The 22371-nt window shown below is 47.7% G+C and overlaps 1 protein-coding gene across 7 annotated transcripts in view; it reads left to right on the top strand.

Moving 5' to 3' along the window:
* The window catches only part of SCN8A (sodium voltage-gated channel alpha subunit 8), a 65770-nt gene extending 44114 nt beyond the window's left edge, over nucleotides 1–21656 (top strand). For 4 of the 7 annotated variants that reach the window (XM_037411672.1, XM_037411679.1, XM_037411678.1 and 1 more), the window contains 12 exons: nucleotides 40–396; nucleotides 1469–1939; nucleotides 2308–2425; nucleotides 3107–3261; nucleotides 4225–4398; nucleotides 8312–8434; nucleotides 11819–12103; nucleotides 13199–13252; nucleotides 14254–14391; nucleotides 15047–15151; nucleotides 15681–15951; nucleotides 16870–21656. In XM_037411672.1, the coding sequence (XP_037267569.1) occupies nucleotides 40–396; nucleotides 1469–1939; nucleotides 2308–2425; nucleotides 3107–3261; nucleotides 4225–4398; nucleotides 8312–8434; nucleotides 11819–12103; nucleotides 13199–13252; nucleotides 14254–14391; nucleotides 15047–15151; nucleotides 15681–15951; nucleotides 16870–18017 (3399 nt within the window). In that variant the 3' untranslated portion in view covers nucleotides 18018–21656. The remainder of the gene's footprint in view (nucleotides 1–39; nucleotides 397–1468; nucleotides 1940–2307; nucleotides 2426–3106; nucleotides 3262–4224; nucleotides 4399–8311; nucleotides 8435–11818; nucleotides 12104–13198; nucleotides 13253–14253; nucleotides 14392–15046; nucleotides 15152–15680; nucleotides 15952–16869) is intronic. The other 3 variants (XM_037411673.1, XM_037411674.1, XM_037411675.1) reach the window with 2 other exon arrangements.
* Nucleotides 21657–22371: the final 715 nt, after the last annotated feature.

Below are 22371 nucleotides of genomic sequence, written 5' to 3'. Positions count from 1 at the left end.
TGTTTTTGTTTTTTTGGGTTTGTTTGGTTTCTTTGGTAGCTGAGAGTCTTCAAACTGGCCAAGTCCTGGCCCACTCTGAACATGCTGATAAAAATCATCGGTAACTCAGTGGGTGCTTTGGGGAACTTGACCTTGGTGCTAGCCATCATCGTGTTCATCTTCGCCGTGGTGGGCATGCAGCTTTTCGGCAAAAGCTACAAGGAGTGTGTCTGCAAGATCAATCCGGACTGTGAGCTACCCCGCTGGCACATGCACGATTTCTTCCACTCCTTCCTTATTGTCTTCCGTGTGTTGTGTGGGGAATGGATTGAGACCATGTGGGATTGTATGGAAGTAGCAGGACAGGCCATGTGCTTGATTGTCTTCATGATGGTCATGGTCATCGGAAATTTAGTGGTCAGTAAATGGTTACTGATGGTCTTTATTGGTTGCCTCTGGGTTGGGTAGAAGGTGGGGAGACTGCAGGGCTAGGGAGTTAATGACTTGTGAGTCTCTTGGGCTCCTTCATGGCCTGTTGGCTCGGGTAGCATGGTATTAACGATGTGCTTGGCTTGATTAAGGCCTTAAACGATTGCCCACAAAGAAAGCATCCAAGCGCTTTGCAATACACGCTGGAGGTATGAACCCCCCAGTTGAAGGGGTCCAACCCCCACCTTGCCCAAGGGAGTAAAAGAAGCTTAAAAGAAGCAAAACCTGGTTTTCCAAAGCCAAGAGAGGAAATAATTCAGTACGCAGGGGCAGGTCCCGAAGCGTTAAAACGAGGTTGGAAGTTTCTTCTCAGTTCTTCCCGCTGGCTCAATCAGGAGGTACGGTTGTGTGCAGGATTTGGCCCGCTGTGTGGGAGGTTAGGCTGGAGCATGATGGTTCCTTCTGGTCTCTAAATTCTATGAAGAAAAAGTCTGACGGAGGGAAATGGAAGCAAGAACGAAGTAGCGCGGACGGTTGCATGCCTTCAGGGCAGTGGTGGGAGCTCTGTCTGAGAGGACTCGTCTCGCCGAGGGGGATTTTGACAAAATAAAGTCTTGGGGTCAGTGGCCAGGTGGGAGCAAGGGAGCGAAGCCGGGCATGGACACCTAAAATGCCTGGATTTGGCTCGTTTCCTTTGAGCCAGGGGTGGGATTAAACTGATAAGGCTGAATTTAAATCCCTTTGCTGACTGCTGCGTAAATCCCGCTCTTCAAATATGGGCGGTGTGGATCCTGCACGGGGCTCCGTGGCAGGGACCCTTGTGCCCGTGCCGAGCCCCCGGCGCAGCTGGGCACTGCGTGGGGCTCACGGAACACGTGGCAGGATCCATGTCTCGTTCCTTGGGTCCTGTGTGCCTCGGTGGGGTGGCAGAGCTGGTTCTCAGCGTGGCGGTTGCTGGCGTAGCTCTGCAGCCTGCTAACGCGGCTAAAGACTCATGTTGGGCTTTGGGAATCCAACCCGTGTGCGTCGGCTCTGCCAAGTGTGACCTCTTCTCTTTCAGGTGCTGAACCTCTTCTTGGCCTTGCTGCTGAGCTCCTTCAGCGCCGACAACTTGGCAGCGACAGATGATGACGGGGAGATGAACAACCTGCAGATTTCTGTGATCCGCATCAAGAAGGGCATCGCCTGGACCAAGGCGAAGGTGCGGGAGTTCATGCAGGCTCATTTCAAGCAGCGGGAGGCAGATGAGGTCAAACCTTTGGATGAGTTGTACGACAAGAAGGTGAACTGCATCGCTAACCATACAGGGGCTGATATCAACAGAGACATTGATTATCAGAAGAACGGCAATGGTACGACGAGTGGCATTGGGAGCAGCGTGGAGAAGTACATAATAGATGAAGATCACATGTCCTTCATCAACAACCCCAATCTCACTGTCCGGGTGCCTATTGCTGTAGGGGAATCAGATTTTGAAAATCTCAACACAGAAGATTTTAGCAGCGATACGGATCCTGACGGCAGCAAAGAGGTAGGATGAGATGCTAAAAATTCATTTGAGTCATTTGCCCCACGTGTGAGTGCCTGGAAGCATCTTGGGAGGGAGAACGGGGTGGATCCAGCACAAAACTCTTTATATTACGTTGTCTTTGCACTCAGGAGGAGTTTTTCTTGTGCTGGTTGCTCTGTGGGCACCCACAGATACTTATATATATAATATAAATACTTAATATGGACTGTCCTGTCAACCTGTAAGCTGGGTCAGGATCCTGACGAGGTGGAGTGAGGAAACAACTTCCACAACAGTAAATCGGGTGAACGAATTGCCAAGTCACCATGACGTTGGATACTTGTTGGGAATGAATTACAGATTGGATTGGGTTTTCTTTTCTGTTCAAGAAACTTGATGATACCAGCTCCTCCGAAGGTAGCACCATTGATATAAAGCCTGAAGTGGAAGAAGTCCCCGTGGAGGCGCCGGAGGAGTACCTGGACCCAGATGCTTGCTTCACAGAAGGTAAGGTGGGACTCTGAGCGTGGAAAGGAGCCTCCGAGATGTTTTGGGGACATGTTTGCCCTAAGCTTCCCTTGTGGTTGGATCTCAGTCTGGATCAGGGCTGACCCTCCGCTGGTTCCCGGACCTTTCTTGGGTGCTGCGTTGTGTGAAGCGGTTCAGAAGAATTTGCAAAACGAAGGCTTTGCCATCCCAAGGGTGTAGATGACCTATAGGAAGGGCAAGTTGGTCTTTTGTACAACTGATGCCTTGAGTCCTCAGAAGCAGAAGAATCTGGCTTCTGGTCAGGTTGTTTGGTTTTTTTCCCTTCTGTCGCTGGCCTCAGTGTCTTTCGGTGACTGATCCATTACAGGTATTCCCATGGCAAAGATATTTTAAATGGTTCAAGGTTATTTTATCAGCAAGTTTTCCATTTGTCTGCCGTCATGTGCGTGGATACCTCACCAAATAGAACGAGCTTAATCTGTTCACAAATTGATGTTAATTCAGGTGGCCAGGTACAGAAGTGGCGAAAGAATTATAATATCCTCAAGAACGCGAAAGTTTTAACTGAAACTCAACGTGTCTAATGTTGTTAGCATTAAAACTGCTTGTAGACCGTGACAATTTTGATGGGCTTAGACGAAATCGTGCTCCCTAATAAATTAGGCGCTCACGCTCCTTTGTGCCCTGTCCCCGTTCCAGGTTGTATGCAGCGCTGTAAATGTTGTCAGGTCAATATTGAGGAAGGGCTGGGGAAGTCTTGGTGGACCTTGAGGAAGACTTGTTTTCTGATTGTGGAACATAATTGGTTTGAGACCTTCATCATCTTTATGATCCTACTGAGCAGCGGGGCTCTGGTGAGTAAAATAGAGGAGTACGCGTAGCCCGGTGGGGGTGGGCTAGGGGAAAGCTGTGGGTAGGAAATTGGGTGAAAAAGCGAGCGATGATGGGTCTTGCCTGGAAAACAGGCATCTGTTGTGGTAGGTGCTGTACGAAAGCCTTTATTCGTGATTTTGATGTAGTTGAAATTCAGAGTGAAGGCTGAAAGCCTGCAGATCTGGGTTCTGATTGATGTGGTGCATCTAGTCAGTGCTACTGTCGTAGCTGGGCTGGAAACGTGAGGATTTTGGACAAAGTCAGCCTGTATCTGTGCCTCATTTTTCACATTACCGAACACAAATATTTATCTTTCCCTTTCTTCGCTATCCCTCGTTTGCAGAGCTTCTTGACCTCGCGGTGTTCCATAGGTACAGATCATCATCACCCTGGTTTGTTTTGGCACAGTATGGTGTTTAGCAGGTGGGGTGACACGACGGACAGCTTCAAGCACGTGTTACTCATGAATTTTAGGACCCAAGTCCACAACAGCTCGTATCCCATGGTGGTAGCCTGGTTTTCTTTACGTGCACAGCTTTCGTAGTAATTTAACGGTCTGATTGCTGATGAGCTCAGCCCTTTTGGATGTGCGGAGCTGTGGAGAAAACCTGCCTCTGTGGGACCGTAGCGAGACCAGTTGCTGAACTGGTATCATTTTAGATATAAAAGCTTGTGTCAGATCCCTAAAAGGCAGAGAAGTTCTTGTGTGATTTATTCAGGACTTTCCTTTTTTTTGGTGTTGTTTTTTTTTTTTTAATTCATTCGTTTGGCGTTGCAGTGTTGCAACTACTAGAGCAAAGATGCACTGTGTAAGAATATGTTTATTATTATATATAATATAAGAAATTCCACTGCTCAGTATTGTTTGAATAAGCTCCTGGATAACGATGTTGAGCTGTGGAATAAACCTGATGTAATGATGCGCGTACCTGGTTGTTTCCCAGGCTTTTGAGGATATTTACATAGAGCAGAGAAAAACCATCCGGACCATCCTGGAGTATGCGGACAAGGTATTCACGTACATTTTCATCCTGGAGATGTTGCTGAAGTGGTGCGCTTATGGATTCGTCAAGTTCTTCACCAACGCCTGGTGCTGGCTGGATTTCCTCATTGTTGCCGTATGTATCCTCTCCTTCTTACTTCTGGTTGGAGAGAAAAAAAAAAAAAAAAAGTCAGTTAGAAGGATGCTGGGTGTAACGCTTTCTCCTGAGAATTGTCCTAACTGAATCATATATTTAATGAGGAGCCAATCCCAGATATCTCGAGTTTCCCAGATGAGGATGAAACCCTTGAGCCTGTTGAGTATCGCTGGTGTTTCCTATGCAGCTCTGGAATTTCTGCCCTGCAGATCCTTAAGGAGCCTGCAGAGACAAGGAGGGTTTTCCAGCCCTTGACCCTTTTGCTCCGCTGAAAATTCCATTTCTAAGAGGCCCACCGGCATGTTGAGCTAGTGGAGAACTTGTGCAGAGGCGGCGTTCCTCGGTGACACCCTCTTTAATCCTTTGCTTGTGTTATTAACAATGGGGGACGATGAAGCAGGCAAAACCTTCCCGTTCGACCACCTAACGAGGTCCGTTCTGGATTTGGGACAGTCTGGGAATTTATTATGCAAAATGAAGTTCTAATGTCATTTTTCTTCCGTTAAAAAGAGGAAAGGCAGGACAGTATCCACCGGCGGAGGCGGCTTGTTGATAAGGGATCGTAGCGTGAGCAAGGGAAGGGCTGGCTGCGGGCAGCTCAGCACATGATTGCCCCACAATTTCCCTGCAGAGAATAAATTTGAGAATTACAAAAAGCCAATAGAGAGAAGTGTTGGCAGTAAATTTGGCTGTGAAAGCACAGCAGGGGCGTTTAAAATAATTGGAGTGTATGCTGTCCAAAGTGGCAGAAAATGATGGAATTTGATAGGACTTGAAGTCCAAAGAATTGCAAAAAAAGAGAACTTTAGAACCTCAAGGGCTTGGATTCTTTTAAAACGTTTCATCGCATCCAGTTGTGAATCAGTATCCTTAGTGAATGCCCCAAGAGCAAGTATAAAAAAAAAAAAAATCTTTTTTTTTTTTTTCCAAGCTTCTCACTTGGAACGTTTTGAATATGATTCAGTTATGCCAAGTTGCTGTTCAGTGACATTATCACTCTGGAAATATTTCTGAGTAGGTGGAGGAACTATGCTTGGAATTCAGGGGCAGAAGTGACTCAAAATGTCTACATTTCCTGTGGAAACCTGAAATTTTGAATATTTTATATATGTAAAAAAAAAGTCCTCACTGATCCTCTTAACACTTTTCCTTTTAACACACCTCTTGAAGTAGTAACTTCTGAAAATAACCCCGCATCTCTTTCACTGCCTGAAGTTGAAGTACAAGTGGAAACTAACACGAGATACCGTCTCTTCTGCACTGCTTTGAGGCACTCATTTGGCAAATGAAATTTTGGGGGGTCCCATAGTAAAAAAACAACCGGCAGCTGAGCACAAACCCAGCCCTTACGCCTCATGTTGCCAGTTGAATTCCAGCTGCTGGGGACAAATTGGCAGATGTGGTACAAATTTCATTTTCATCTTGTATCTGGCTGCTGGTGGAGTAAAACTTAAGGAGCATCCCAGTCCGGTAACACATTGACAGGGAGTGAACAAGTAGAGGGATCCTGAATTCCCAGCGCTTTAGGTGAAATTTCTCTTTTCACTTGGTGTCGTAGACAAGGCAGTGGGCACGTTTTGGTCTACAAAAAATGGGAAATGTGAATTTGAGATGGCAAAATATTACCCGACAAGATCCCAGCTACGCATCGTGCCCTGTACCTGTCCATGACGGGGTTTTTAATGAATGTGGAGCCAGGGTGGCAGCCGTAACTAACAGCAAATAAAACCTTTGCATCATAACAACGCTCTTGAATATTATTTTTCAGGTTTGCTAGCATTGTCAAATAACCCTCCTCCTCCTCTGATTCCCCAAGCTTGCTGGGTGTATTTGTGAAGACAAACTCTTTTGCTGGGTAATAATGAAAGCTTCTGCTTTTCAGTCAATCTGCAATTCCTTTTGTCTGCCATCGCTGCCTGCTGTGTCTTCTGTCGGAGTGTCCCGAGGGAATAATACTGACCAGACCCCACGAAAGCTAAACCAGCCTTTAGCGGGGTTCCTGCCGTTGGCTTGGTTTCCTCCTCGGGAGCGAGGCGTTATCCCAAGGGGAAGAAGCCCTAGAAGTGAGGACTCAGTGAAGCCTGTCCCCTGTATTATATTTACAGGATATTTCTGTATGGATTTTCTATATTCTGTATTTCTCTATGGATCTGATAGCCCCCAACCTCCAAATCCCACCCCTATTCTGAAATTCGGGACCAGGACTTTTAACGTGCTGGTGTTCCTACGGGCTCACTCCTGTCCCGAGTAGGCTGATTTTGCTTCTCAAAAGCTTCATTGTAAGCCTTTGGGCCACCCCCAGCGTGTTTTTTATCAGTGTCATTTTCAAATGGGAAAACCAGGTGGAAAACCCCAGTTGCCATATGTTGTGGCCGCTTATTTTGGGGACAGATAGGAAGAGAGAAAATGCGTGAAGCCACGTGCACCAACGGTCAGATGAGATGAAATGGCTGAAGTTTTCCCCACCCGTTGGAAATCTGGTCTTGAAATTTCCCTGGAATATGTGTGGAGTAAGAATCGTCACTATAATGAATTTCCACTTATTATCTTACTATCCCTTTTGTTAAAAGAATGATGATAAATAGGAAGTGTCCTATTCTGAGAACTAAGCTAAAAAGTCCCTTTTTAGGGACCGTTTTAAAACTGTTGTAGGAGGAGGTCTCATGTTTTTCTATTTGTTGCTGTATATTGATGTCTTTTTTTTTTTTTTTTTCCTTTAAAAAGGGTTGATGTATCTGTTTCTTATCTGTGTCTGTAACGTGATGCTAGGCAAAAATGGAAGATAGTGGGATGCCGATGAGATGGTGTCTGTAGATACTATTTACGTATGGCCAAGTCACGACTGAGCTAATCGAAAGAGTTGTCCCTTGGCTCACGTGGGGAACGGGCTGCTGCCCTAAATACATGTGCCAGGTCAAAAAGTAGAGCTGGCCCCACGCTTTCAGGCTCTTGCTAATGCAGGGCTTAATCCTGCGGGATGCTGAGCCGCCCTCGGGAGCGGTCGGTTGAGGATATTTGGTCGTTCCCCAGCGTAGAGCCTAACTCTGATGCCAGGCTGCTACAGAGAACAGGTTGTCTTTGTGGTCAGTGTTGGACAATGGATGGAAACGAGCTGTTCCCAGCTGTGCCGGAGGTTTGGGGTCGGAGCCTGGGCAGCTCATCCCTGAGGTGGGCTCTACCCATCCTCATCCTCCCCCCAGGATGCTCACGAACGCCGCTGCAACTCCAAGGCGGCACAAAAAGAAGCGCAGGAGACTTTACTCTCCCCAACCCCTGGGGATTCATGGGGGGTAAAAGTTGGCATGGGCTGCCTGGGCAGCATTCCCTTTTTTTTTTTTTTTTTTTTTTTCAAATGATATTGGCCAAGTCAGGCATGAGTCCCATCCCCGAAGGCCATCGCCATGGAGGAAGCAGCACCGGCAGCTGGCGGGACAAGTTGGGTGCAGGTTGTGCAGTGTGTGTATTTATCTGTATTCTTTCTCATAGGTCCCTTTAAAATTTGTCGGGCTTAAATTTAATGGGAGCCGCTGGGATCCTGCAGACAGGAAAGGGCGAGGGTAAGGTTTTTGTCATCGTTTGGGCTCTTCCTGCCGACAGACCCCTTCTCCGTCTGTGTGTCTCTGCCTCTCTCTCACTTATCTTTCCCCTCTGTTCTTTTCTTACGCCTTTCTCAACCACATTATTTCCTTCCAGGTCGTTTCAGTCAAGTGAAGTAGGCAGCTGGTGGCATGTCTTCGGTATTTATTATGGGGGCCGCTGGGCAATCAGTGCTAGGGGAATCATTCTAACAGTCTGGAACCTTTTTTTTCTTTTTTTTTTTTTTTTCCTTTTTTTCTTTCTTTTTTTTTTTTTCTTCTTTTTTTTTTTTTTTTTTTTTCTATTTTCTGTGTAGGTCTCTTTAGTCAGCCTTATAGCTAATGCCCTGGGCTACTCGGAACTAGGTGCCATAAAGTCCCTTAGGACACTAAGAGCTTTGAGGCCTTTAAGAGCGTTGTCCCGATTTGAGGGGATGAGGGTAAGATGCCATTAGCAGCTGATCCTTCTGCATGCCTGTGGAGCGGTATTTTTTTAAGCATGCTAGAACTGATCAAAACTGGTGGAAAGAAAAATTCCAAACAGAATCATGATGCAGCTGCTGACTCGATCACCTCTACTGTGGATGTCCCCTCACCCTGCCCACCGCTGCACCCTCCCCTCTTAAGAAAGGGAGATGCATTAAGCTGCCTCATTACATTAATTACTGGCCCAAACCACATGCCATTTGTAGACGATGTTAACACTTGGCTGTTCTCATTTAGCCTGGCTTTTACCTCTATAGCATCCGAGGGGGCTTCTGAGCTGTAACTTTTATTTTTTTTTTGATCTAGGGAGAATCACCAGGTGCAAAGAAGCAGAATTTGAACCACCTCAGTGTCTCCGGCCCCTCTAGGTGTTGGCCGCTGGTGGAATTGGATTGAAAGACACTTTTTTTTTTTTTTTTTTTTTTTTTTTTTTTTTTAATGAGGGGTTTTTTTAAAATGCAGTCTGCCTGCAAGGGGGTGAAAGGCTGCTTCCTTTCTGGGATCACTCAGGCCATCAGGAAGGGACTGGCGGGGAGCTCGGCTGTTTGCAAAAAAAAAAAAAAAAAAAAAAAAAGGCTTTGGTTTAATTCCTCTTGTTGCACCTTGTTGTTCTCGGTCCAGTCTAGTGGTGACTGGAAGCCTTGTCTGATAGTGAAGCTTTTCCTTTCCACTCCCTCCCTTTTCCCACGCTTTATGGTCCCCTGTCCTGTCACTGTGGAACTAGCAACGAAGCACAAGCAAAGCATTGAACTTAACCAGCTTTCCTCAAATTGGTAGGCAGCGCCAATCTCTCGGGGATTTGAAATTAGTATTGCAGCATCTCGCTGCTTTGCCACTTCATATTCCGTATTTCAGTGCCTTTTTCCCATTTGGGATTGAAGTGGTCATAGAAGAACATGCCAAAAAATGGTATGTTTCCGTGCAGGGTGTGTTGTATCCATGGGTTTCCCAGTTGCTCTTAGGACAACCATGTAGGTCTTTTGTGCTAAAACCCAGTTAGCTCACCATTAGAGATAACAGGAGAGATAAAAACCATATTTTTTTAAAAAAAAAAAAGGGAAGGGAATAGCATCTGTAGTTTTACTCCAGGATCTGACTGGAGCAGTTCCACCTGGATCCTTCTGATAATTCCACCTGGATCCTTCTGATCTCTTTTGAATTTAACTGAGCGCAAAGTAGAGCGCAAGGGAGGCACCGAGCTGATCGGGAATCCTCAAATTCCATAGGAAACGATAGGAATAAATAATAATAATGGTAACAAATCCGCAGAGGGTTGTTTCCTCCCTAGTGTTTTCCCCCTGCCATTACTGCTTTGTGGCCGTTAGCTTAATCCCAAACTTTATTCTCTAATACAGGCACAAAGGATGAAAACTTTTCCGTGGATGCCAAGCCGGAGCTTTTGCTGGGCTGGGTTCAGGTCCTGCCCGAGAGCGTGAGCGCAAAGGAAAAGCCCGAGCTACCAAGCCTGTAGATAGAAAAAGCTATTTTTAAGCCATGCTGGAGAGAAGTTGTGGTTTCTAACGCACAGTCAGGCAATCCCCATGCTTAAAGACGGGGGAATTTCACCCCAGAAAAATCAATAGTTCTGACTGCAGCCCTCTTCACTATCCAAACCCAATTATTTTCTCTTTGGTTTGACTTGAAGGCAAGTGTTGCTGCCCCAGGTGCCCAAACCAATTCTGCCCAGCCAGAGAATAAGCGATTTGAAATGCCTTTGCAAAGGAAACGTAAAATGTAGTTCTTTGCTTTTCTCTACTCCATAGTAATCTGCATTTTTCAAGAGCTTGCTTTGCTCTTAAATTACCCAGGAGGTTCGACAGTTTTGCTATCACGCGTGCATGCGTTGGTGTCGGTCTGCGCACAAAAGCCATGTTCCTTCGCTCGCATCTTTTTGGACGCTGTTATCAATCACAATCTTCCAGGTGGGTGCGACGCATCTCTCGCTTCCCTGCTGGGCTGGACCAAACCAGCCTCTTGATAAACCCAACGGGGGTCGTGGCGACGACCGGCAGCAGGACGTGCGATTTGGGGGAGGGGAGAGTGAAAGCAAAGGCATTTTGACCAGAGCCTGTCCTGGAGGGCTTGGCTCTGAGCCATAGGGCTTTATGTTCTGCCTCTCTGGGTATTAGTGATGAAGTCACGATGTCGTTTAAGGGTTGTTGCAATGCTGCTTGCTGCCTAGATCGCCGTCGTCTTAGTTTGCCTTGGTGGGGGAGGACCGGTGCTGGCTGCGGAGCCCAGCCTGGAGACCCTGGTCGCATCCAGAGGAGAGAGGGGAGGCTGGGTGGTGGCCAGGACCAGTGGTGGCTCAGGTGCTACTGCTTGAGGATGGCTGTGTAATTGAATTACCCTTTCAAAACTAAGGGGTAAAACCACTTTAGGTTCTGTTCCTCTATTAAAGGAACCTAAATTAGGAGCTCATCATAAAAGACTGAATGTCCTGCTGACCTAACTCCCTTAAAAGCCTGATAGCTTACATTGTGCCACGCGTTGGCCAGGGATGCTGAGGGACACGGCGCTCCCCAACTACTAAAGGGTAAAATTAGGAGGCGGTGGAAGATAACGAGCTCGGACAAACCCCCTCGTGGCTTCCCCCTGCGTTTGCTGCAGTTTGGAGGAAGGAACATGGCTTTGCTGCCTTCTTGAGCCTGCCTAGCTGCATGCTCCGCTGTCTGCCTGAGACAACGTGGTCGGCCTTGCTTAGTCACAAATACAGTCTCGGATGTTTACAGCGATTCACTGCTTAGTCTTACCGGAGCAACACCGGGCTTGGTCCTGTGTCCCCCCTTGCTGGGGACCTCGGGGTGGGGGAGCAGGAGGCAGGCTGCTGAGTGTCACAGCCTTGTTTGAAGGTGGGGAATGGCCGTGAGGGCCACCGGCTGATAACACCCATTGAATCCATAAACAAAAAAAAGTGTCCTCAGACTTGGCTCTGCGAAAAATTGTAGCTAGGAGCCTGGTTGGTACCGAGAAGAGGGTCTGAGCCTCACTCAGTAACTCCCTCCCTTCCTTTCGGCAACTAAAATTCTTTCAAATAATTGCTGTTTAACCGAAGAAGTAACAATCCAAAATCAACCCCCGTCAACCGAACGACCTGGCCCGGTTTATTTTCCAAACAGAGCTTCGGTAGGTGGCTTTGGAGCAGAATATTGGGGTTTTTAAACCACTTGGACTAAGTTCACTGCCAACTTCTGCGTGGAGTAAACGCCACACGTCTGTCAGTGGCCTTACCTCCTGTTCCCCCCTACCCCCCCACCCCCAAAACCAGCTGTATTGATGCTTGCTGTCTCCTGCCTCGTGTTTTATACTGAAACTTTTTCCCACCCCTTCCAACACAGGTGGTTGTCAACGCCTTGGTTGGCGCTATCCCTTCCATTATGAATGTCTTGTTGGTCTGCCTTATCTTCTGGCTGATTTTCAGCATTATGGGGGTTAACCTGTTTGCCGGGAAATATCATTACTGCTTTAATGAAACAGCTGAGGAGCGCTTCGAAATAGAAGTTGTTAACAACAAAACAGACTGCGAAGCGCTGATGCCACCCAACTCCACTGAGATTCGATGGAAGAACGTGAAAATTAACTTTGACAACGTTGGGGCAGGATATCTGGCTCTTCTGCAAGTTGTAAGTTTTGCTTTCACTGTCTCCCTAGTATTGGTAAATACAAGTTTATTCTAATGTATTTTGACTGCTTCCCTCTCCCCTTGACGTACAGCATCCCCTTAATCCCACTTGGGTTTGGGTTTGCAATAAAACTGTCGGTTTATGTGTTACCCCTTTGCCTAGTTGGGGTCTCCCGTGCTCCGTGAGACAGCAGTAACGCTGTTGAGATTCATTTTATTGTAGAATCCTAGCTTGGGTTGGGTTGGAAGGGACCTCCCGTGGTCATCCAGTCCAACCCCCTGCCTTCAGCAGGGACATCCCCAACTGGATGAGCCCCGTCCCACCTGGCCTTGAACGTTTCCACAGACTGGGCATCCACAGCCTTGCTGGGCAACCTGTGCCTCACCATCCTCCTCGTAAAATATTTCTTCCTTCTATCTAGTGTCAATCTCCTCTCTTTTAATTGAAAACTCATTACCCCTTGTCTTATCGCAGCAGGCCCTGCTAAAATGTCTGTCCCCATCTTTCTTGGAAAGCTCCAAGTATTGAAAAGCTGCCAGAAGGTCTCCCCGGAGCCTTCTCTTCTCCAGGCTGAACAGCCCCAACTGTCCCAGCCTGTCCTCCTCGGAGAGGGCTTCCATCCCTCCCATCCTTCTGTGGCCTCTGGCCCGTGTCCTTCCCGTGCTGGGGACCCCGGAGCTGGACACGGTGACCATCGGTGGGATCTCAGCAGAGTGGGGCAGGATCCCCACCCCCCTCGACCTGCTGGCTGTGCTGCTTTGGCTGCAGCCCACGACCCCGCCGGGGCTTCGGCACCGTTGCTGGCTCCTGCCCAGCATCTCACCCACCAGCACCCCTGGGTCCTTCTGGGTGGGGCTGCTCTCCGTCCCTTCATCCCCCAACCTGTACTGGGGGTTGCTCCCACCCAGGTGCAGGACCTTGCGCTTGACCTTGTTGAGCTTTATGGACCTGCTTCTCCAGCTTGATTTATTTCATGTAGATAAAATGAAAAGAGTTCAGTATACAGGGTGACGGAGAGGGCCAGGGAACCCTTCACTTCATCCTTGTTCTTCTCCTGTGGATGAATTCTAAGAGAACATGTGTTTTCTTTGCCAGGCTACTTTCAAGGGCTGGATGGACATCATGTATGCAGCAGTGGATTCCAGAAAGGTAAAGTACATGCCCACACACTCACCTCCCCCTATTTCACTCCGCTGTTTTTCTTTGGTAAAAATCAAGAGTAAAACCAGTAGAACCACGCTTATCTATTATGTCTTCGAACGCTGTGATGGTTTCGTTTGCTGTGTTAGTGTGATACGTTAAAAGATGCTGAAGAAAATGCCCAAAAGGGCAGGATTCTTCTGGTCCCTTCTTTAGGAGCAGGGAAACTCCTCTGGGGTAGAAATGCAGTGGAGAAAGGAATATAATGAAGTTAGGTATTTCATCATCAGAATAAATTATGGGGAGGAATTAGCCAGAAGGTCCTCCACGCACCTAGCATCTACATCGAAGCCTCAGCGACGCTTTAAATCCAGTTCTGAAATGCTGTCTGGGTTGGAGCTTCTTTCTTCAGGCGCTTTGCTTGTTCTTGCATGCTGGAGTCATGCAAATACCACCGCTTCCTTTTGGCTTTCTAATTTCCCCGCCCCCCCTTCTCTTGGATTTGTGTGAAATGATTTTTAAATGGATTTTCTTGTCCTGTGCTGAACGCAGGGTTGGAAAGAAGCAGTATGACTGGGTCAGGAGAGCGTTAAACACGTTCTTCTCTTTTTGATCGGCTGATGGGCTTCCAAGTCCCCCTTCAAAAGAAAGCACGATGTCTTCGCTTTGTCAGTGCCCGTCATTTAAACAGTCGTTTCCTTTGCGATTTGCAAATTACGGTATATTTGGGGGGCACTGACCTCAATTTACAGCGAGAGTCGGTATGAAACCGTAGTGTATTTCTGCAAATCAGATCAGCATCCCCTTGGTGTACGCGTACTGTATACGTGCATATACTTTTGCTTTGCTTTAAACAGTGTGAGGAGACAGTTTTCCATATATAACTGCAGCTTTGTAAAGCGTGACTGCCTTACACGGGAACACTTGCAAACACAAGAAGGACCCAGCTCCTTCTGCCTCTATTTGTACGATGTCTTTGAAATGTCTTTTCTTTCTCGTCTCCCATCCAGCAAGAAGAGCAACCCAAGTACGAGGACAACATTTACATGTACATCTATTTCGTTATCTTCATTATCTTCGGCTCCTTTTTCACCCTGAACTTGTTCATCGGTGTCATCATCGACAACTTCAATCAACAAAAGAAAAAGATAAGTGCTCTGGGTTTGCAGGGGTGCTGAGACCTGTTAGAGGGATGCTGAGTCTTCGGGCTGAGGGGTTTTTTTCTGCCCCGATAAGGGCTCAGGAGCATCAGCCCGGAGCACAAGCCTCCCCTGGGAGAGCTGTGGGCTGCAGAACCACTGGGACCCAGTACATCGCTCCCCACCCAGCCCCGCGATACTGGTCGGACAGGGAGCCCAAGAGGCAGCCCAGGGCTTCATGTAAAACGCCAGCCAGATGAGATGCTCTCCCTAGACAACATTTTCATGTATTTCTTGGGGTTTTTTTTGACCTTTACTAACAGACTGGAATGTCTTCCTTGCCTCTCCCTCTGTTGTATACAACTTCTCTCCTCTATAAGTCAAGCTGAGGATTTGCACGTGTGCAGCCGACACCTCTGCTACCTGTTTATCACAGAGGGGAGGGGTGTAGTGCAATAAACCCCGTTTTTTTCATAGGAAAAAGAGTCTTGTTTTCTAAAGGAAGATCAGTACACCTTTGGTATGAGTATCCATTATTTCTGGCTAAAATAGCTGCCACCAGCTTCCCATATGGCAGGTATCCTCGTGACGGGGCTGGGAGGCTTTTCCTTTCCCTTCTTGGGGGGTGAGCGGATTGTAACCAGTTTTCCTTTCGCCCCTTTACTTTGGAGGTCAAGATATTTTCATGACAGAAGAACAAAAGAAGTACTACAACGCCATGAAAAAGCTGGGCTCAAAGAAGCCTCAGAAACCCATTCCCCGACCTCTGGTGAGTATGTGATAAAGGGAAGGGCAGGAAAAAACCTGCAGAGTTCAGACTTTCCGAGGAGCTTCGGCTCCAAAAGCATCCTCTGTTCTAAGTCGTGCTGGACTCTGCATCACCACGTTCTCGCCGTTATAACACCGGTATCATCTGAGAGAGGTTGACACGCCCTGGTTGACGTTAATCAGTTGGCTCATTTAAATCAGCCAATGATTTAAATCATTTAAATCTGAAAACCCTGTCTGGCCGTGAGGCTGTAGATGGAGAACAAGAGCCCCCCCGGTGTTAGCGAGCAGGATCTTGGCCAATTAGCCATGCTCACGGCTTGTGTTGGTCGTAGGGTCGTGGTAGCATGTTTGGGGGGTGAATAATAGCGTTTTCCTACCTCTCCCGTAAGCAGATTGAACTGTGACCTTGAAAACTTCACAAGATATTTTTTTTTCACGATGTCCTCATCCCTGTTTCCACCACCAGAGAAATATTTTGTTGACCGATGGTCATTCGGTTGGTTCACTGTCTTTCTCCTGTCGTGCAGAACCGCATTCAAGGAGCTGTCTTTGACTTTGTAACTCAGCAAGCGTTTGACATAGTCATCATGATGCTCATTTGCCTCAACATGGTGACCATGATGGTGGAGACAGACACGCAAAGCAAGCAGATGGAGGACATCCTTTACTGGATCAACCTGGTGTTTGTCATCTTCTTCACCTGTGAGTGTGTGCTGAAGATGTTCGCCTTGCGGCACTATTATTTCACCATCGGGTGGAACATTTTTGACTTCGTGGTTGTGATTCTGTCCATCGTGGGTAAGTGCGACGCCATTTAGGTGGAGGTCTGTGAGTGCCAGGCTGTCTTGGTGGTTGCAGAGTAGAGCACGTTCTTGTCTTTGAAGGTTATATGTAGGTACCAGGACTTCTAGACTCTTCTTTTTAGCCTCCTGAATTTGTGGCAGAATTTGGCAGCTTGAAATCCTGACTAATGCGCCCTCTTCCCTCCATTTACTCCAGTTCCAGTTGCATGGAGTAAACCACTCTCCCTTGTCTTTAAAAGCAGAAATTTTACGCACTTCATCAGAATGTTTTAATGCTTACTAACCACTGAAAATAGCATCGCAGTGCTTCCTGCACCAGCATGTGATTCGCACTTTTGGTTTCGCTTTGGTTGAATGTTGAATCAATCGGTTTCCTCCAACAGGTTGGTGGTTTTTTTAGCGTCTAATCTGTAAAATACACAAAACCTCACAACTACAGCAGGGTCACCCTAAGAGCTTGGCTGCGCACAGCTCTGCCCAGGCATACTGACAGAGCACCAACATCTGGAGAGTGTCCTGCAGCCTAAAATTCAGATCCAGGTTTGCTGCTTGAAGTAAGACGTATCTTACACGGGTTTTTAGCACCTTCTGAGTAGAATCCATAGCCTGACTCCCATGGCAGAGTTAGGCACTGAGAGCTAGGCACATCCAAGGATCTCATCCATCCTTACCTGGGTGGAATGAACCACTCTGCAGCTGTACCTCTCTCCCTCTCCGTCTGGGAGAACCCTGGAAGGAGCCAGAGCACCTAGCTAAGACCTGGTTGCCTGAAGGTGAGGCCACTTCATCGCAGACCCCCCCCTTTGGGAATCTGGCCAAGGTGTTCCGCGTGTCCGGTCCCTTGACTAGGCTCAGGAGCAGCAGCAGGCTGCGCGTCTCCATTGTCACACTTGTTCCTTCTCTTCTTCTTTAGGAATGTTCCTGGCTGAAATCATTGAGAAGTATTTCGTGTCACCCACTCTCTTCCGAGTCATCCGACTGGCTCGCATTGGGCGTATCCTGCGTTTGATCAAAGGAGCCAAAGGGATCCGCACCTTGCTTTTTGCCTTAATGATGTCCTTGCCTGCCTTGTTCAACATCGGCCTCTTGCTCTTCTTGGTCATGTTCATCTTCTCCATCTTTGGCATGTCAAACTTTGCCTACGTCAAGCATGAGGCTGGCATAGATGATATGTTCAATTTTGAGACCTTTGGCAACAGCATGATCTGCTTGTTCCAGATCACCACGTCGGCAGGGTGGGATGGCCTGCTGCTGCCCATCCTCAACCGGCCTCCAGACTGCGACCTAGACAAGGAGCACCCGGGGAGTGGTTTTAAGGGGGATTGCGGGAACCCTTCGGTGGGGATATTTTTCTTTGTGAGTTACATCATCATCTCCTTCCTGATCGTGGTCAACATGTACATTGCCATCATCCTGGAGAACTTCAGCGTGGCGACGGAGGAGAGCGCGGATCCGCTGAGCGAGGACGACTTTGAGACCTTCTACGAGATCTGGGAGAAGTTCGACCCCGATGCCACGCAGTTCATAGAGTACAGCAAGCTCGCAGACTTTGCCGATGCTTTGGAACATCCTCTCCGCGTCCCAAAACCCAACACCATCGAACTCATCGCCATGGACCTGCCTATGGTCAGTGGAGACAGGATCCACTGTTTGGACATCCTCTTTGCCTTCACCAAACGTGTCCTGGGGGACAGCGGAGAGCTGGATATCCTGAGGCAGCAGATGGAGGAAAGATTTGTGGCATCCAACCCTTCCAAAGTGTCTTATGAGCCCATCACAACCACGCTCCGCCGTAAGCAGGAAGAAGTTTCAGCCGTGGTTATCCAGAGGGCTTACAGGGCTCGTTTAGCAAGACGGGGCTTTATTAGCCGCAGGCCTGTCTCCACAAAACTGGAAAACGGAGGAGCAAACAGGGAGAAAAAAGAAGGCACCCCATCTACGGCGTCCCTCCCGTCGTACGACAGCGTTACCAAACCCGAGAAGGAGAAACAGCAGCGGGCGGAGGAAGGAAGACGAGAAAGAGCCAAAAGACAAAAAGATGTCAGGGAATCCAAGTGTTGAGACAAAAATTAATAGAATTGTACAAATTAAAATATTTGCAAGTGAAAAAGATTGTTTACAGACTTCCTGAAATATTATCAATACAGAACAGCTGTGGAGACACTTACCTGAAGATCTTATACCAAACATAGTCTGCTTCCCGTGTGACAGCGTTGCATCTAAAGCAGTGACCTACCACCTGTTTAAAGGACCCTTGTAAACAAACATTTAAACACACAAAAAAAAGGAAAAAAAATGGATTTTTCTATTGTTTGGGCAGGTGGATACTGCATGTTCCACATCAGTCAATGCAACTTAGGACAAACAAGCAAAATAAAAAACACACACACACACACAGACACACACAGAGAAACAAAACCCGCTGCTGGGATTCATGTATTTTCCAAAGCAGCCAAAAAATGGATTTTATTTTCCCATTTTGTTGATTATTATCGAGAGAAAACCCAGAAGTCACAATGTTACAGGGTTTGTTCATGCAAAACTAGATTTGCATTTAGTTAAGCAGCCAAAAAAAAAAAAAAAAAAAGAGAAAAAAAAAAAAGAAAAAAGTTAAAGCAAGTGAAACAACAAAACAAACAAAAAAAAGGAAAAAAGAAACAAACCACCCATTTAGCCCATGCCATTTAATTGTCATAGTTTCTTTGAGATTTATTACCTGCATTCGACTTTCTACATGGGCTTTACTTGGTTTGGGAGATGGGGTAAGTGGGTACCTTCAGCCTGGAGGCAGCTCGGGCTGCTTCCCCCCACCAAAAGCGCTCGTTAGTGCATCGAAGCGATTTGCATGATGGCATGCCGTCACCAGAACCATGCATGAGGAACCATTCGACCCACCAGACACTCCAGAATCTGTCCACCGCGGTGTGTTAAGCCATAAATTCGAGGCGCTCCACCTTACACTGTATCGGGAGAGAAACTTGTCACCAGAATCGTGCCCTTCACCGGTACGTCCCCTTTGTAGCGATCTTTCATAGACCCGCCAGTAGGAGAAAACACCAAAAAACACCCAAAAAACCCCTGACAACTCAATGAAATAATTGTGTGTGTATGTTTAACAGTTATTACAATTGATATTTTTTTTTCCTTCTCCATACAGCCATCTTTTTTGCACACTGAAATATTTAACAAAACTGAAATGCTGCTCTGGACCTCATCCAAGGGGAGGTGATAAAAAAAAAAACAAACAACTTGAGAATGGCTTGTTGTACTCTTGTCACTGTAAAACCAAAATCTAGGGCTTAACTACCACTCAGTTCGTTTGTATCCTGCAATATTTATCATTAATATTAGTTATTGTTCAGCCTCCATCCTGCAGCGTAGACACTATTATTTTATTTATTTTTTTTTAAAAGAGATAAATGCTCAAAAAAAAGGAAGCGTGTTATTTCTACCGGTAGAAATGGGGGGAGCTTACCCCAAGCGATGCCACCAGCGGGGCTGGGGGACGGGGATGTGACTCGCAGTGGTCCCACACCCCTTGGGCTTCCTGCTCCGGGCGGGATGCAGAGCTGCGGGTGGGCTTTCCCAACTGGAATCCTTCCTCCCTTTGGTCCCAGGTTGTTTCTTTTTTTCGCTTTGCAGCTCCGCGGGATTTCGGGCTTCCGTAGCCACGAGGGGGTTTAAGCAGAAGGGGGGGGGAGCCGGCTGTCGGGTGCCTTCACCTTCTTCCCATTCCTTACGCTTTCATCCAGCGGCGACTCCAGCAGCCCCGCAGGTTGGGTAGGAATCCGAGCTACCTCTTGCCTAGTCTCGCTGCAGCGGGAAAAATAACGCCGGGTAAACACCCAAGCCAAATCCACGCCGGTTTCTTTTCCTCGATGCCCAGACTCCGCCATCCCCAGCTCCTCTTTTGTGGTGTCCTCATGGATCATGTGGTGTCATCATGGATCATGATGGTTGAGATGGGGGGGCAGGGGGGGTTTATGCCTTCAGGGTGGGAATTCTCGAGGGTAGGACAGCAGCACGGCTGGTTTTCCCCCCAAAAAAAAGTTGGAAGGAGAAGCGAGGGGTTGGTGCCACCGTGGTTTAAGTGTGGACCAAATCCAGAGTGGGAAAAAAAACACAAACAAGACAAACCAAGACAACAGAGCGCGATGGCAGGATGAATCTCGGGGTTGCCTAAACCTCCCAACCCGGAAAATTCCAGGAATCCCTTCAAATAGAAAAATAAACCCACATAGCCAAGCAGGAAAGCCATCCAGCAGCCATCTGTGCCACGGCCGGCATCCTCGCCGCGCAGCTTAGCCATCGCCACCACAGCGGAGCAGTTCGGCTGCGCCCAGGACCACGAGCGAGGAAACCTCTTGCCCCAAGTTGCTCCTAGGAGATGATGTATAGTAACAACATAAAAAAAAAACCAACAAAAAAAAACCCACCAACCAACCAAACACGACATACATATGTACAGGCTACATTGTAAACAGCACAAAAAAAAAAAGAGAAAAAAAAAGAAAAAAAAACTAGCTGAAAAGTGTGGTTGAACTTTTTAAGAGAATATTATAAATACTGTAATATATCATTTTATTTTATTGGCATGCCTTTTTGTAAATACAAAGAACTACAAAAAATAATAGAATGGCTTCTGGCTTATGCCATTGTCCATGTTTATTTTTATTTTTTTAATATTTTTCTGTTTTCCTTAGACTTTAGATAGCCAGTAAACGTCCCCAAAGAAAAAAAAAAAAACAAAAACAAACAAAACCCTTAACAACCCTTAACCCCCCCCCCATCCCCCCCTAGATTTTAAAACAAAATAAAAGCTTTATTGCAAATTATCTTTGCAACAGCGAAAGTATATATTTTTTGCGTTCCGATGTGCAATAAGTTGACCACTTCTATGCAAGATTTGGCTAAACTTCCTAATTGTTCTGAAGCTGGGCTCTTGACTCGTAGGTGACGCTTGGTACGTTTAGCGTTCGCGCTGGCCATTTCATGAAGCTTCTCGATGACTTTAAAATAAAAAGTCCCTTCAAACGCCGTCTAGGTTTATTTTTTTTTTTAACTTAGATCTGTCTGAAGGGCCGGAGGCTGGTGGCGTTGCCGCTGGGCATCGCCGAGAGGAAACGAGGAGTTTCTTCAACCCTTCGTTGGCCATCGGTCCTTGGGCTCCAAGAGCCGTTTCGTGGGGTTGGGGGTTTCTCTCTCGGAGTTTCCTCCCCGGAGCAGAGAATTCCCATCAGGAGGCTCCGGGGTGCTGGAAGCGGTGGGGTCTGTGCTTCTGTACATCTTCCCAGGGTGAAGCCAAGGCCAGGAGGAACCGGTGGTCAGTGAGGGACCATCAAGTCGAACGCGTGCGCGGGTTTTACCGTCGGGATTCCGGGTTGTGGGAATAAAGCAGGGGTGGTGGCGTCCATCCAAAAGGCATAGCCAAAAAAAAAAAATCAAGACTACACATAGCTCTCTTCCCTCCCCCACTTCAAAAATCCTCCCTTTTGGGTTAATTTGCAACCGTCTTCTTCCAAGGGCGAAGGGGAAGGGTGAGAAGTACCGACTCCAGCTGCTTTGTTCACTTTTCCTCTTGCCCTTTTTTTAAAATCTAGAAGCCAACGTCGAACAAAAACTCAAAGAAAACCATGATGTTAGAGGCCACACCCGAGTTTGAATTCTTTTTTCTGCCGCAAAAAAAAAAAAAAAAAAAAAGTTAAAGCTGTAAAAGATCAATAGTGAAGATTAGTGTATTAGAAATTGCATGGTGGCTCATAATGATCTTACCCAACATGATTAACAATTACGTTACTATAAGCCAAAAGAAAAATAAAATAAACGTTACCCTTTTCACTGTACAAGGGAAGGTTGTCTTGGTGTCCCGGTTATTTGAGTGGTCGCCTTCTCCTCCCCCTCCCCCCATCCGTCAGGGTGCTGGTGGCGTGGTTTGGTCAGGGGGTGCAGGAGAAGCTGCTGGAAGGTGCGTGTCGTGGTGCTGGGTCCCGGTGGGCACGGCTCAGCCCGGGGGGGCCGTGGGAACCGATACCGTGGGGGTGGGGGGGTGCCCGCCTTGCTCCCCATGTGGGGGATGCCACCGCTGCCGCTGCACCTGCTCTAGCAAGGGCGGGGGGGGCTTCATCCTGCGGTGCTGAGCCCTGCAGCCCCCCTCGCCCTCAAATGATGAGCCAGAGCCGATCTAGAGTCGCCAGCGAGCCCTCCCCCCGTGGCCACCAGCCCTTGGCCCTGCGGGCTCAGCACCGCTGCAGCCGGGAGCCAGCAGCTCCCGTGTGCGGGCACCGCTGGGGGTCCCCGGGGGTCGTGTGTCGTCCCCCCCCATGCCCCTTTGCTTAGGTCTGGCGCTGCGAGACCCCCAGCGTCACGTCCCTGCTCCCTCTCTCCAGGATTGAGACGGACCCAGCGGGGTCCCCTG

Source organism: Falco rusticolus, chromosome 19, assembly GCF_015220075.1.
Source record: "Falco rusticolus isolate bFalRus1 chromosome 19, bFalRus1.pri, whole genome shotgun sequence".
Lineage (NCBI taxonomy): Eukaryota > Metazoa > Chordata > Aves > Falconiformes > Falconidae > Falco > Falco rusticolus.
Note: the sequence above shows the minus strand (reverse complement) of the source record. Positions and strands in the feature narration are given on the sequence as shown.